This window comes from Dendrobates tinctorius, unplaced genomic scaffold (assembly GCF_039654945.1).
Source record: "Dendrobates tinctorius isolate UK_male_01 unplaced genomic scaffold, ASM3965494v1 ptg000160l, whole genome shotgun sequence".
NCBI classification, from domain to species: domain Eukaryota; kingdom Metazoa; phylum Chordata; class Amphibia; order Anura; family Dendrobatidae; genus Dendrobates; species Dendrobates tinctorius.
In genome coordinates this window covers 16,801,863-16,818,164 of record NW_027361827.1, presented here as the reverse complement: position 1 = coordinate 16,818,164, position 16,302 = coordinate 16,801,863, and the positions used below count along the sequence as shown (strand labels likewise).

General features: G+C 42.4%; 1 protein-coding gene across 1 annotated transcript in view; it reads left to right on the top strand.

Annotated features, from left to right (window-relative positions):
- The window catches only part of LOC141052445 (uncharacterized), a 38,900-nt gene extending 33,514 nt beyond the window's left edge, over positions 1-5,386 (top strand). Inside the window, exon 5 of the mRNA XM_073549679.1 lies at positions 4,917-5,386. Coding sequence (XP_073405780.1) covers positions 4,917-5,183 — 267 coding nt within the window. The 3' untranslated portion in view covers positions 5,184-5,386. The remainder of the gene's footprint in view (positions 1-4,916) is intronic.
- The last annotated feature ends 10,916 nt before the right edge of the window (positions 5,387-16,302 follow it).

Sequence of the window (16,302 nt, the reverse complement as noted above, 5' to 3'; positions counted from 1 at the left end):
TGGAGAGCCCCTGATGTGCCCAAACAGTGGAAACCCCCAATTATAACTCCAACCCTAACCCCAACACACCCCTAACCCTAATCTAACCCTAGCCCTAACCCTAGCCCTAACCCTAAGGCTGTGTGCACACGCTGCGGATTTTGCTGCGGTTCCGCAGCGGTTTTGGCTGCTGCGGACCCCAGTACCATGATTCCCTATGGGAATCAAAAACCGCAGTGCAGACGGTGCGGAATTTTCCGCGCGGATTATCTGCGGTTTTCAATCCGCAGAAAGAATTGACATGTCAATTCTTTCTGCGGATTCTCCTGCGGTTTGCCATCTCCTCTATCCGCACCTAATCCGCAGCATGTGCACACAGCCTTACCCTAACGGGAAAATGGAGATAAATACTTTTTTTTTAGTTTTATTATTTTTCCCTAACTAAGGGGGTGATAACGGGGGGTTTGACTTACTATTTATGGCGGTTTTTATATTTGGCGGCTGTCACACGCTAAAAGACGCTTTTTATTGTAAAATAGTTTTTGCATCACCACATTTTGAGAGCTATAATTTTTCCGTATTTTGACCCACTGAGTCATGTGAGGTCTTATTTTTTGCGGGACGAGTTGACGTTTTTATTGGTACCATTTTCGGGCACGTGACATTTTTTGATCGCTTTTTATTCCTATTTTTGGGACGCAGAATGAACAAAAACCAGCGTTTCATGAATTTCTTTTGGGGGGGTGCGTTTACACCGTTCCGCGTGCGGTAAAATTGATAAAGCGGTTTTATTCTTCGGGTCAGTACGGTTACAGCGATACCTCATTTAGGTCGTTTTTTTATGTTTTTGTCGGTTTTATGCAATGAAAACTATTTTATATAAAAAATAATTATTTTTGCATCGCTTTATTCTGTGAGCTATAACTTTTTTATTTTTTCGCTGATGATGCTGTGTGGCGGCTCGTTTTTTGCGGGACAAGATGACGTTTTCAGCGGTACCATGGATATTTTATATGCGTCTTTTTGATCGCGCGTTATTACACTTTTTGTTTGGCGGTATGATAATAAATCATTTTTTGCTTCGTTTTTTATTTTTTAAGGGGTTCGCTAAAAGGGTTAACTAATGGGACAGTTTTATAGGGCGGGTCATTACGGACGCGGCGATACCTAATATGTGTACTTTTATTGTGTTTTTTTTTTTTTTTTTTTTTTTTTTATTATTTTCAAAAAATGAATTTATTGGGGAATATTTTTTTTTTTTTTTACTAATTTATTTGGCGATTTTTTTTTTTTAATTTATTTTTACATTTTTTTTAAATTTTTTTTTACTTTATTATAGTCCCAGGTGGGACATCACTGTCCTGTGACAGATCGCTGATCTGTCACATCACACATCACTGTGACAGATCAGCAATCTGTCACAGGCATTGAAGCAGACTTCCTCTTGCCTGCGCTTTGCAGGCACTGAGGAAGCCAGCTTCCTCAGGTCCCCGAAGGCCCCCGTCGCCATCTTGGATTCGGGGGCCTGGAGGATAGGAGCCCCCCGCAGCAGCGCTGCACATTGCGCTGCCGTGGGGGGCTCAGGGAAGCACGGAGGGACCCCCCTCCCTGCCGATGCTTCCCTTTAACTCCCGGTACACCGCGATCATGTTTGATCGCGGTGTGCAAGGGGTTAACATGTCGGGGGCGGTCCGTGACCGCCCCGACACATAGTGCCGGGTGTCAGCTGTGATAATCAGCTGACACCCGGCCGCGATCAGCGGCGCTCACCACGTGGGCGCCGCTGATCGCGGTAGAAGTACTATCCCGTGGACGGGATAGTACGTCGGATGTCAGGAAGGGGTTAATAAACAAATTTAAAAAAAAATGGGTGAGTGGCCTGATCTTGCCTTACATGACTTGGAGGTTTTATTGTACCCGGGAGCCAGCGTTCTCTCAGAACGTGTCTTCACTGCTGGTGGTGTCCTGACGGATTAGCACATCCGGCTGTCCCCCGAAAGTGTTGACAGCCTAATTTTCATTAAGATGAACAAATCATGATCTCCAAGGACTTTTGCACCCCAATCGCATATTGTACAGACTAGGTGATATTGTATTTGTTAGTGTGAACACTAAAAATATTGTCACGTAACTGCTCTCACATCTTTAGTGTGGCTGCTGATAACACAAATTTGTGGAAATGTGAACAGTCATTGTTGGTCTACATCTGGTGAGTTGGTTGTTGTGGAAGATGCCTGTCCCAATTATACTATTTCTATTCTCGTGACAGTTATTCCACTTCTGTGGCCCTCATTTGTTTAAATGTGAACACTCCTGGTTGGATGTCCATCTGCTGGATTGGGTGTAGTGCAAGAACTGTCAGTCCCTATTATACTATTTCTAATGTGGTGAAATTGATGCCACTTTTGTGGTATCTGCCGAAAAGTTTTGGAAATATAAACACTCCTGGTTGGTTCTCCTTCATGTGTGTTGCCGGTAGCAGTAGGCCCCCGAGACCATAAGGCCGCCACTTCCTTGGACTCAACTACCTGTTACTATCCTTAAAGGGAACCTGAAAGTGTGTAGGTTACTATGCATAACCCTGTTGTCAGGACAACGCCGATATACGGAATAAAATGAAACCTTGGTTGATGAAATTTGTCTTGTGGCTGTTTCTAAATCTTTGAATTGTGTTAATGAGATTCTCGTGCCCTAAGGCAGGGCTGGGGTATGTGGTGCTCTGACTAGATTTTAATAATGCAGGCTGCTGACAGGTCACTGCTCCCTCAGTGTAGGTTACTATGCATAACCCTGCTGACAGGTTCCCTTTAAATTTTTCTGACAATGGTAGTCTACAAAACTGATAGGTGGCACAAATGTGTGGTTCAGCATGAAAGCAGGTAGTGGTGTCGTATGTGGTATCTGCTCCCAGCAAAGGGGCCCTACACCGATCCCTCACCTACCTAGTCTTAGGGTCCCATCACACCAAACGATGCACCAGCGATCCCGACAACGATACGACTTGGTCAGGATCGCTGGTGCATCGCTACATGATCACTGGTGAGCTGCCAAACAGGCAGACACCAGCGATCCAGACCAGCGAGGACGCTGGTATCCAAGGTAAATATCGGGTAACTAAATGCACGTGTCGCTTAGTTACCCGCTGTATACCTTGGATACCAGTGTGCTCACGCTGAGAGCTGGTATCCAAGGTAAATATCGGGTAACTAAGCGCGCAGCGTTTAGTTACCCAATATTTACCTTGGATACCAGCTCCCAGCGTCTGCTTACAGCACTGGGAGTCCGCTGATCGTTGGTCTCCTGCTCCCACACAAAAAATGGCCCAGGACATTCCTGCACGATCAGCGATACCCGGCGGGGGCGGTCGCTGATAGGTGTCACGCAGCGAGATCGCTGATGCATCACAATCAGCGATCTCGCTAGTGATCTCGCTGTGTGACGGGCCACTTACTGTGACATTCAATTGAAAGCTGTAAATGCTGACCGAGACTTGGATACCTCATGCCTGGCTGATTGCTGCAGTGCCATGCTAAAATCTGTACTGTGGGTGAATTGAGGCCACTTTCCTGGTGTCTGTCCCTCATTTGATGTTTTGGCAGCATTTGGGACCATTATAAGGTGTTGTGCATGCATTTATTTTTGCCTCCCATTGAAGTGAATGGCGTTCGGTAATGTTCAACGAATATTGCAAACTCTGTGAACGTAATCCGAACTGAACATTGAAATATTCGGTCATCTCTAGTGGGGAGCTCATCTAGAGGATATAATAGTCCTGGGGGTCTGGACAGGGCATGAGAAGGCAGTTTCATCAAACTCAAGAGTTGCTAGCAGTAGAACTGACAGTAAGAGCTCATGTCAGAATCTTCTCTGCCAATCAGGTGTCAGTGGTATACATAAATAACCAGAGGGGAACCTGGTCCAGACACTCAATGGAGGTCGCAGATCAGATTGCTTATTCCAGCTAGCAGAAGGTCATCTCCTTTCCTTGATGGCTCTTCATATAAAAGTAAAAGAAAACATCAAGGTCGACTTCCTAAGCTGCAATCAACTAAGGCAAGGGGAGTGGGAGCTAAATCAGTCAGTCTTCGACCAGATGGTACAGATGTAGGGCCTCCCGGTCATAGCGAGAGGGTGCTGTTAAGAGAGGTTTTTCTCCTAATCTTATTTCCACCCTACTACAGAGTAGGAAGGCAGCGAGGACAAAAATCTATGCTACAACCTGGAGAAAGTTTTTAACCTATTCAGCGTCCAAAATAGAGGGTGGGGTGCCAGTTGGTCATATTCTGGAATTCTTGCAAAAATGTCTGAAATTAGGCCTATCCACCAGTACCCTCAAAGTCCAAGTGTTGACACTGCTGGCTCTGTATAACTGTGAGCAGGAAATTATTGTCTCAAGATTTTAGCTTCATCTAGGTGTAGACACATGGAGAGAAATTGGTGCCATGGAATTTAAATCTGATCCTAACAGCCATGACACGGGCACCATTTGAGCTTCAAAGTGCACAATAGCTAGGTGGATCAGAGAGGCCATTTCTTTAGCTTACTCAACAAGTGGCAAAGCAATTCCATAAGATTTGAAGGCTCACTCCACAAGGCCCTGGCAACCTCTTGGGTGCAGAGATCTGATATTTCAATCGACCACACGGCATGTTAAATCTAGCCAGTATGGAGTTTTCCATTAGTTTCATGAGAGATCTCCTTCTGCAGTAAAAACCTTCAGTGGCGCTTTCCAATACTACACTATGCGAAATGTTCCTAAATCAGCAGAGGGCTTTTCTTGAGTTGCAAAAAACAGCCACCCATAATTTGGGACCCAGCTCTATGTGCAGTAATGAATATTCTTCAGATCTTTACACTACTATCTTTAAAGATGTTGTGATTTTAGCAAGTGTGTAATTCTGTTTTACTGCTCTTGACTAAATTTTTTGTTTCTTTAGGTTATTGTCAATCCTGAGCTAGCAGATCTCAGTCCTAGAGAACGGGCTATGCTGGAGTTTGCTTTGGCAGTTGCCAAGCCAGAAAATATAACTGAGGAGCATTTTGGAAAATTGGAGGAACATGGTTTTAATCGTGAAGATGCATGGGATATTGCGATGGTCACTGCATTCTTTGCTATGGCTAACAGAATTGCTCACTTGACTGACATGCGCCCAAATGAAGAGTTTTATATACTTGGGAGAGTTCCCAAGGAAACATCTGAGTAGAAAGAACTTTGAAGATGGCCTGTGACAGAATTTAGAGGGCAAATGACTTTAGTCTTGAGAGAAATTTGTTAGAGCTGTTACTACCTGGGTATTCTCTAAATGAAGACTACTTCATGTTTTTTTACACTTTTGTACTAGGACACTAATCTCAATAGTCATTTAATTATTAAAATAATCCTCAAAATAAACATAATGCATCATTACCTTTTGTGGGGTTTTTTTTTTTGCTAGTTAAAACCCAGTGTTGAGCAGATTTTCCAATATGGACTGCATAAGTTATGAATACATCTTAGACCTAATCGAGTTGTTTTTTTTTTTTTTTGTTTTTTTTTAGTTCCTTTAAAAAAAAAATCCTGGTCAGTGGCTGTACTTTCTGAAAATTGATTCAATTGCAGCCCATCAAGCCTGATTAGCAGCTCCTCAATGTCCCTTCTCCCTGCTGAGATCTTGCACTGATCAATGCAAGCTGTAGGCTGAGTGGGTCCAAATGCTTCACAAATTTTAAACATCTGATTTTCTCAAAATACAGTATTTTGTAAACCATGGAAGGTTAATAGATTATACAAATGTCTTAAAGGGAAAATGCAATGTTATATGCCGGAGAACAGAGATCTGTAAAATATATTGCTAGACGGCCCAGGAGGGGGCCCTACTTGGACATCTTATTGTCCTCATTGCATATAGATTAAGGTTGTTATTTTTAAAGAGAATCTATCGGTAGGATCAGCCCTCCTAAGCAGTCTACATGGGCATGTAGGTCATTGGAAGCTGAATATAATAATGCCTTGATATCTGCAATCTGATGCTGTTGGTTGTCAAATTTCCAAGAAATTTTAAAAATAACAGCAAGTCCAATTCTGTGTCAGTGGTCCCACATTCAATTCACATATCATCTGAAATATAAATATAACAAATGCAAATCCCTAGAAATTATGCTAAATATTCATAAGTAAAGACAATCATGGAAAAATATTACTAGCATTTAAACATTCAACCCCTTTCTGACTGCTGACGGGATAGTATGTCAGCGGTCAGACGCCACCTCAAAGCCCCGACATGTCAGCTGTTATAAACAGCTGACATGTGCCCGCAATAGGCATGAGTGGAATCGTGATCCGCTCGCGTCTAATAACTAGTTAAATCCTGCTGTCAAACGCTGACAGCGGGCATTTAGCGGCCGCTGGGTCAGAAGTGAGCGCATCACCGACACCCCCCCCCCCCCCCATCACGTGATCGGGGGTCGGCGACACGTTGCCTTGACACAGAGGTCTCAGAGACCTCTATGGTTGCTGCAGGCACATTGCTATGAGCGCTGCCCGGTGGTCGGCGCTCATAGCAATGCAGTGATTCTGCTACATATGGGTAATCTGCTCATCGCCCATATGTAGCAGAGCCGATCAAGTGTGGCTTGCTTCTAGCCTCCTATGGAGGCTATTAAAGCATGCCAAAAGTTAAAAAAAAAAAGTGTTTAAAAATAAAAACTAAAAGTTCAAATCGCCTCCCTTTCGCCTCAATCAAAATAAAACAATAAAAAAAATCACATACACATATTTTGGTATCGCCACATTCAGAACTGCCTAATCTATCAATAAAAAAAGCATTAACCCGATCGCTAAAACGGCGTAGTGCGAAAAAAAATCAAAACGCCAAAATTGGTTGTTTTTTTTGGTCGCCCCGACATTACATTAAAACGCAATAACGGGCGATCAAAAGAACCTATTTGCACAAATGTGGTATAATTAAAAACGTCAGCCCGACAGACAATAAAAAGCCCTCACCCGACCCCCGATCACAAAAAATGGAGATGCTGTGGGTATCGGAAAATGGCTTTTTTCATTTTATTTTTTTTTTTTAAGCAAACTTTGGATTTTTTTTTCACCACTTAGATAAAAGAGAATACAGATCTGTTTGGTGTCTATGAACTCGTAATGACCTGGAGAATCATAATGGTAGGTCAGTTTTAGCATGTAGTGAACCTAGCAAAAAACAAGTGTGGGATTGCACTTTTTTACAATTTCACCGCACTTGGAATTTTTTTCCTGTTTTTGAGTACACGACATGGTAAAACCAATGATGTCATTCAAAAGTACAACTCGTCCCGCAAAAAATAAGCCCTCACATGGTCATAGTGATGGAAAAATAAGTTATGGCTCTGGAAAGAAGGGGAGCGAAAAATGAAAAAAAGCTCTGGTCATGTAGAGCAGGGTTCCCCAACTCCAGTCCTCAAGACCCACCAACAGATAATGTTTTCAGGATTTCCTTTGTATTGCACAGATGAAGCAATTATCACCTGAGCAATACAAAGGAAATCCTGAAAACATGATCTGTTGGTGGGTCTTGAGGACTGGAGTTGGGGAACCCTGATGTTGGGGTTAAATAGGACTTGATTAGATGCTGTTCAACGCCATATAGAAGAGGAAAATATAAAGGGAGACGCTCATAGAACAGAATAAAAGACAATACTTTATTTCAGATTTAAAAATAAAAAAACTTATGAGCCAATAAGATGCATATTGGTGAGTCAGAACACAAGTGGCACCACCTGATGGTAGGCAAGAAAATTATAAACAGCACAATCAAATTAAAAATAGAACCTATAAAATCCTAACTGAAAATAGATAGTAATGAATGCATGTCCCTAACTCGTATTTGGGTATGTGCACACTCGGAATGGTCTGCGGATTTTTCCGTGCGGATTTTGCAAAATCCGCAGGTCAAAAGACCTGCAGATTAGCCTGCGGCTTATCATCTCTACAATGGAGGAGATGGCAAACTGCTGCGAAATCTGCAGAAAAGAATGACGTGTCAATTCTTTCTGCGTATTGGAAACCGCAGCAGTAACCGCGCGGAAAATTCCGCGCCGTCTGCGGTTTCCATTTTCCATAGGATATAATGGTACTGTACAATGCATCTAATTCTGCTGCGGATCCACAGGGCCAAAATCGCTGCGGATCCGCAGCGTGTGCACAGACCCTTAAAGTGCATCGTGCTAGTACAGACCATAGGACTTAAGCAGTGTGCAGTAGGTAAGGGTGCAGGTAGTGTGCTGCAAATGAATGACTAGATGTATACCTGACCATGTGAAGGTGCCACTGCCCCTACATGCGTTTCAGCAACATGCCTTCATCAGGAGGAGACATTACATATGGATGTAAAATGAATTGCGTGGTGGAAGAGGGTGCCATGTCCTGGTAATAGTATTAAGCACGTGTCTCAGTAAAAATTGATGTAACCATTTCAGAGAGCAACAAAAAACAATGCCATGATACCTGACCAATGTACTCTCAATTTTTTTTTTTCCTTCTTAAAGGGGTTTTCCCACAAGTAGTTAATTTTTAAAGTTTATTTTAATCAATACATCTTGGAATAATTTGTTCCACAACTGGATGTGATTTAAAAAAAAAAAAAGAATCTTCTGCTGAGAATCTTATAAATGTGTCCATAATTTGTACTGTGTAATGAATGTGTCTGACCATGCAGGAGCATGGTCTGATCATACCACATCCAGGGTCAGACTGGCCCACATTATGAGGGGGTTGCATTATATTTTGTGGGGTGCTGCATTATACCCTATGAGGGGGGGCTGCATTATATTTCACGAGGTGGGGGGGCTGCATTTTATTCCATGAGTGGGCTATGCCAACCTCTGCTACATAATTAAGACATGTACTACCTTATATTATACCCTGATATTAGCGTGTTTTACAGCACAATTGGTGGTCTTGTATTTATCTCTATGTAACTACATAGTGGGCCCCAAGAAAGATTTTCTCTGGTGGGCCCAAGGTGCTCCAGTCGACGCTGACCACATCTCCTGGGGGGGGGGGAGCAAAAGGGGATATGCTGACATTACAGCAGATGGCTTTTTGTGAGGTAAAACACTTCCCTGCCTATTTTTTAAAGAGTCTTTCGTCAATGAAAGAATAAAGACATTACAGCATGGCCTTGCATTCTTTGCTTCCATCCCCTTTCCAGGAGCTGTGGTATGATTAGACCATGGTCCTGCACGGTCAGACACTGCCATTACACAACAGGGCACATTTATAAGATTATCTATTGTAGAAACACTTAATTGCCACAATTGCATGTTAAAAAATAATTCCAAGATCTAATAATTTAAAACGAACTTTGAGACAACGGCTTTAAATGACTAAGTAACTTTAAATGCCTAAGGCCACGTCCATACATTGAGGCTTTTGTTTTACCTCAGTATCTGTAAGCCACAACCAGGAGTGGGTGATAGAAACAAGTCACCACTTCTGTATTTATTAGGCCGGGGTGACACTTGCGTGTGTAATGCAACACACTCACGTGAGTCTCTCACATCAATACCCGGCACTGCCGCCGGCTCTCGGGACCGGAGTGTGCAGCTGCATGTCTTTCTATGCAGCCGCACACTCCGGTCCGAGTTCTGGCAGTAGTACCAGGTATTGATGCGAGTTTCTTGCTTCACATTCGCAAGTGTGACCCCGGCCTTAGACTTTTCCTCTGACTGTTCCATGCCTGGTTTTGGCTTACAGATACTGATGTGTAAAAATTCACCAAATACTGAATGTGTATAATGGGAACTTTCCTTGTCCAAGCAGAGGACCACAACGTACTGAAACACCCTGGTTATTCCAGGCCAAGTTCTTTCTAGGCTTCAGGTTTTTAGACATTTGGAATGAGAAGCGTTGAGGCCATCCTACGATGTGCATGTGAAACATACCTATATAGGCAGAAAGCTGGCACATGATGGCAGGTAAATCCAGCCCTCAAGAATGCTACTTTTGGTTTGTGGCAAATTAGTAAGATTACCTTGTGGTAGATCACTGCTAAACCTGGTGAATGATCCCCATCAATTACATATTTCACAGCCAATAGAATTTAATGGGATAAATTTCCATTGTCATTTTTTTAACATCATAAAAAATATTGGATTAATAGCCATTATTTTCCACAGCGCTTCTACAAACCATGTCATAATATCCCCATTGGGGCTCACAATTTAGAGTCTCTACCAGTATGTCTTTGTAATGTGGGAGTAAACCAGAGAACCCGGCGGAAAGCCACGCAAACGCAAGGACAACATAGACTCCTTGTAGATGTTAATCAAAAACTCAAAGTTAAACCGCACCTCACAGTAGGCATAGTCCTTATGAACAAACATTAGGGTGCACGTCAAATCCAGGGAGTCCATCCCAGAAAAAACTCTATCAACAAACTAGAAAGACAGCGCCTCAACTGTTAGTGAACAGAAAAAAATTCATATTCTGCCTCCTGCGGTGACGTTTCGATCCGAAGATCTTTCTCAAGCACAGTACAAGTGTTTCATCCCCAACTATATAGTGCAAGTACCACCCCCAATTAACAAGCACCAATCCAATACAAACTTAAAAAAACTTCACAACACATGGAGTCAAAACCCCATCAAAAAGTTAAAAACAATACAACTGAGCACCAATTTGATTACTAACGTTAATTCCGATCGTCAATATACACAAAAACACGTAACATAATTATCAAATTACACCTCTGCATTATCCAAATGTAAACAAATTCTCCACCAATCCATGTGTGGCATTTCCGCTTTCACAGTATCCTCTACTCTGCCGTGGGCAATGGTCCGCCACCCGGTACTCCAGAGCCAATCCGGCTATAGCATAACTGCGCATGGCCCGGCATCCTAAATCTATTGGTCAATAGGGTCTTCGCACCATATGTGCATACTTTGGGGGGGGGGGGTCTAATGCGATTGGTCCATAAGAAGCTGTCATAATTTGGGCAATGCGCATGCCCCGGCATCCATATACAAATGTTCCATCCTAATGACAAAAAGGACCGCCCATATATAACTGTGCATGACCAATACATAGTGACTGAATCACATACATAGGGAAAAAAACACGCATAAGAGAAAAACTAATGCACATCTTCCAGCACATAAATATACCTAAAGCTAATTGCCAGCATGATATCAAACACACAAAATGTATCATAGAAATAGCTATACTTGGACACAAAAAATCATTATGTAGGCACATGAATATCACACAAATACCATCATAAAGGATAGTGCACCCTGGGTAATCTCACATAAACCAAATCTCATGATTTGAATATCCCAGAGTCTAAACCAACCCATCAGGAGCCTTATAGCCTCAAAAGAAATATCAAAATATCATCTGGATATCTCAAGGTGCACCAACCTGTACAATAAATATCCCCATATACATGATAACCATTAACCTTAAAGAATTCAAATACAGACCCAAAATTCAACAATATCCATAATCAATACATCAGTATACAGATAAGTATTATAGTGTTATTCATATACCCACTATGGTTTCAGTCCATAATCCAAATGGTAATCAGACAGGAACTCTAAGATATGTCCAAAAAAAGGGTTAAAAGCAATATACTGAGAAGACAAACTAAGAACCACTCCAAAACAGCAGCCCACAATCCTCCTATAATAGACAACATTGGTTATATTCAACATTCATGCCCTTGGGCTTCAGAGTGTCCAATTCAAAAATCCATCTGAGTTCTTTCCTCTTCTGGAGGGCTACTCTGTCCCCTCCCCGCCTCAACACAGGTACATCATCAATCACCCTGAAACGTAGCTGGTTCACAGAGTGACCCATTTCATTAAAGTGTCTCGGTACAGGAAGTTCAACCAACCCAGTCCTGATTGTACTTTTGTGTTTGCTTATTCTTGCCTTTGCCTCCATAGTGGTCTACTTTTTTTCCTTGTAGATGTTGTCTTTGGTGAGACATGAACCCAGGACCCCATTGCTACAAAACAGTGCTGACCCCTGTGTTGCCCTTCTGAACGATTTTGGCATATCTGAGAGACGTCCACAAGCTTCTCTGTGCCGTCATTTTATTCAGATGTTTTTAAATCTGCAAAAGCTGACAGTCATCTGAATGTGCCCTTCATATCAAACTTGTCTAGACAGACTACAAGAAACCATCTAAAGGTATTTTTCCAAAAAATTACAATAAACTTATAATTTTTTTTTATATATAAAATTAACATACTCTACAATTTCAACTGTGTAAATATATTCGCCACTCCATCTGGGTTGTCTTTTTTGTTTTCTTTAGTGATTACACTCTAGTGGTGAAATAATGTAAGGTCCCTGCCCCTAGTACTAGACTCACAAGCTGACGTCGTCTTTAATCAACACCACTCTGGTTGTCTTCTTCCAAGTTGTGATCGCTCCAGTTTTTGCCTAGTGACTTGGAGGTGCCTTCTCAATGTTAGTCTATGAGGTCAGACCAAATCGCTGATAGATTGCTTCGAGAGATTTTGGCTTCCAGTCTGACACGGGCTGCTGTAGGAATGGCGCCAGTAAGAGCAGAAGGTGACCAACCATCCCCCCCAAAAAAAAAAATTTTCTCCCCCCTCCCTCCCTCTGGGATAGGTGATAACTTGCTGATTGCGGGGATTAACCCCTGGGATTTCTCAGGGATACAGAGAATGGAGCTAAGTAGTCCCCCCTCTTTGGTAGAACAGAGATGCCCATCTGTGGCCTCCACTATTTCTGGCAGTACTTAACCCTAAGATTCAGCACTCGGCTTCCTTTAGCAATCCTTTAGACCAAGGAGCGGAGGTTGAGCATGCACACCTCTACTCTATTACGGACGGAGCAACATTGCTCGTTCATTTGGGATCTGCCTACTGGGAATAGGGAATAACTCAAATGATCATGGGACCCACATCGATTATGAGAAAGGGGGGGGGCAGTGGCTATGTTTTAATGGAGCTGCAATCATGGCTGTAAGCTGTAATCTTGATACAACTCCTTTTCTAGCCTATCTTTATTTTCTAGCTGTAGATTCTTTTAATTCTATCTACTTGTAATTACAGGGGTAGTCATTGAGCCATGCAGAATACAACCATTATACCCTTATTTTGTTACAATTTGTCCAAATTAAATATTAAAAGCTGCTCTCGCTCTCTCCGGGCACACCAAGGAATGCTCTGCATCAATGTTATGAGGAATAACAGGTTGCTGAAATACCTCTGCTGACATCATTGACGCCTATGAAAAGCATTTCAATTGGCCATAAAGAGTAGGAAAAAAAATGTGTCCATAACATCCAGTGATTATTAAGATATACTAAATCTTTCTTCACAATTCTACAATAATAAATATCACGTAGAACCATACAGTGTGTAGGTGACATCCCTGAGGAGTACATGACCGACATCTACTGGTCATACTGAAGTATTATGTGCATGGAGAAGACAAAATATCCTAAATTCTGCCTGGAAGCAAGTAAAATACAAGCATAAAGTGCAAAAGTTAAGCACCAATGTCGGAAAGAAAACATGGAGCAAATGAAGACTCTTAATTAGGAGGGATTCGGCCAGTTCTTCTGAATTGAACACTAAAATACCAACTGGTTTGGAGAAGCGGTGGAGCGGAAGAATACTAGACCAGTTATAGACCTGCTGCTGCCGCCGCCAGGTGCAATGAAGCCATACTGGGCCTTTTTAGGACCATTTGTGTTATTCCATAGGAGCATGGAACGCAGAGGCGGCTGAGTGATGTTGGGGGAAACGTGAGTGCTCTTCCCAGGCAGTGACAGAATGTGGAGACCATATACTGTATAATAAGGGTGCACACTGTGCCCCAATATGTTATAAGTGGGCACAGTGTATGGGGCATATTTCAAAGGGGTAGGACAGTGTGGAGGCCACATTTCATGAGAGGGAACAATGTGAAAGTGATTTTTCATAGTGACAGGAGAGAATATATATTATAAAAGGGAGACAGCATAGAGTTTATTTCATAAGTGACGACAGTGTGGGGGCCCTATTTCATAAAGGTGAACAGTGTAGAGGTCATATTTAAGGGGACAGAGTGGGGGCAGTCTTTTATAATTGTGGACAATATGGAGACCATATTTTATAAAAGGTGGACAGTGTAAAGGCTACATGTCATAAGGAGAGACAGTATAGAGGCCGTATTTCATAAATGGGGGCCGTATGTCATAGGGGGGACAATGTGGAGGCCATAATTCATAAGAGATGACAGTGTAGAGGTCATAAGGATGGACAGAGTGGGGGCCATGTTTTTTGTGTGTGCCATGTGTTATAATGGGAGGGGGACACTGTGGATGCCATATTTTATTCATAAGGGTCATATTCCAATCAAGAAGCACAGCATAGGGCCATATTTTAAGGTTGAAAAACAGCATGCGGGGTTACTTTTTAATGAGGGAGAACAATGTGGAGCCATATGTCATGTAGAGCGCAGAAATCGAAGCATAAGCTCACCTGGGCTAATACAACTATTTTCGCAAGTTATGCAACTTATTTAAAGATCATTCATCTATACTTTCCTTTAGCTGGAATTCTCATTCAATCAGATGTAGCAGTGTTGGGCCTTAAGGAATGCAGGGGGCACAGCTAGGAACATATTTTTATTCAGACGCACAGTCATATTTTAATCAGAGAGCAGTGTGGGCTATCTTAAACAGGGGGAAGAGTATGGAGCTATCCTTTATTCCGGGGGAGTATAATTTGGGGGCTATATTTTAAAAGATTTTTCCAGCGAAACCAAAAAAAATAGATGAATGATTTTTAAATATTAAGTTATAGAACTTACTAATATCGTATTACTGAAGCCTCAATTCTCTCTAAGCTGCTTCATCCTGGATTCCAGGCATTGGTCTTCCACTCCTGGGTTCACCCACCGCAGGACATTGCTGCATGTGTAGTCATGATAGTGAAGCACCGTTTGAAGAGAGTTGGTTGCTTTTCAGTTGTAGAAAAAGCTTCGGGATCAGTCCAGTTACTTAAAAAAGGCGATCAGCTGCTTTCACCAATGACACAAGAAACACTGTCAAACAATGCAGAAGCAGGGGTCTGGGATGGATCAACTATGTGAGGACCAGGGCTTGTTATAACTTCCTATTTAAATATCATCTATCAATATTTTTGTTTTGCTGGGGAAACCCATGAGAGGGCACAGTCTGTGAGTCATATTGTGCAGGGGGCATATACTTATTCACAGACACAGCATGGGACATATTCTAATTCAGATTCATAGTGTGGAGCTTTTTTTTTTTTTTTTACTCTGGGACACAGTGTGGGTGAATATTTTTATCCAGAAAGAACCATTAGGCCAGGGTCACACTTGCGAGTGCAATGCGAGAAACTTTCGCGAGTCTCTCGCCTAAATCCCCGGCTCTCGGGACCGGAGTGTCCGGCTGCATGTCTTTTTCTATGCAGCTGAACGCTCTGGTCCGAACCGCCGGCGGAAGTGCTGGGTATTGAGGCGAGAGACTCGCGTGAGTTTCTCGCATTGCACTCGCAAGTGTGACCCCGGCCTTATTGTGACACTGAAGTTTCAGGGTACAGTATTGAGAATTACTCCAGAAACAGAGGACATCTGTGCAGCAAAGTCTACAGAGATGAGTTGGGGCTTTGAGCAGTCATCATGGCGGTCAGAACCAGAGGAAAAGAAAAGTAAAATAACAACATAAATAACAGAAGATGTACAAGTGTTTCTCACTAAATTAGAATATCATCAAAAAGTTAATTTATTTCAGATCTTCATTACAAACATAGTGATCTATTTCAAGTGCTTATTTCTGTGAATGTTGATGATTATAGGTTACAGCCAATGAAAACCCAAAAGTCATTATCTCAGTAAATTAGAATAATTAACAAAAAAAAAAGTTTGTAGGTCGCCTTACTCGCAGCTGCCTTTTCAGCTTTGCCCATAAAATTTCAATAGGATTGAGATCAGGGCTTTGTGATGGCCATGTCACACACAGTGTGGGAAAGACTAAGTGCAACATGAAGGGATGAGAAGAAAGCTTAGACACTAGGGAAAGGGTGAGTGGAGACCCCTTGGCAGATCTCATAACACCCTACCTGCCCTACCATCCCTAAATTCATTCCTCACCAATCACCGAGCAGGAAACCAAAGCCCTCTATCTGCCTAGAGCTAAGCCCTGGATAGGGAGGGTGTGGGATGAGCACTGGTCAGTCCCCACTATAAACTAAAGACAAAAAGGTAGACAGACAATGGGAATGAACTCAGCTTGAGGAGACTCAGTGAGGTAACACCAAATGTCCTCAAACAGGTCCAGAAAGGAAGTTAGCCAACTGCTA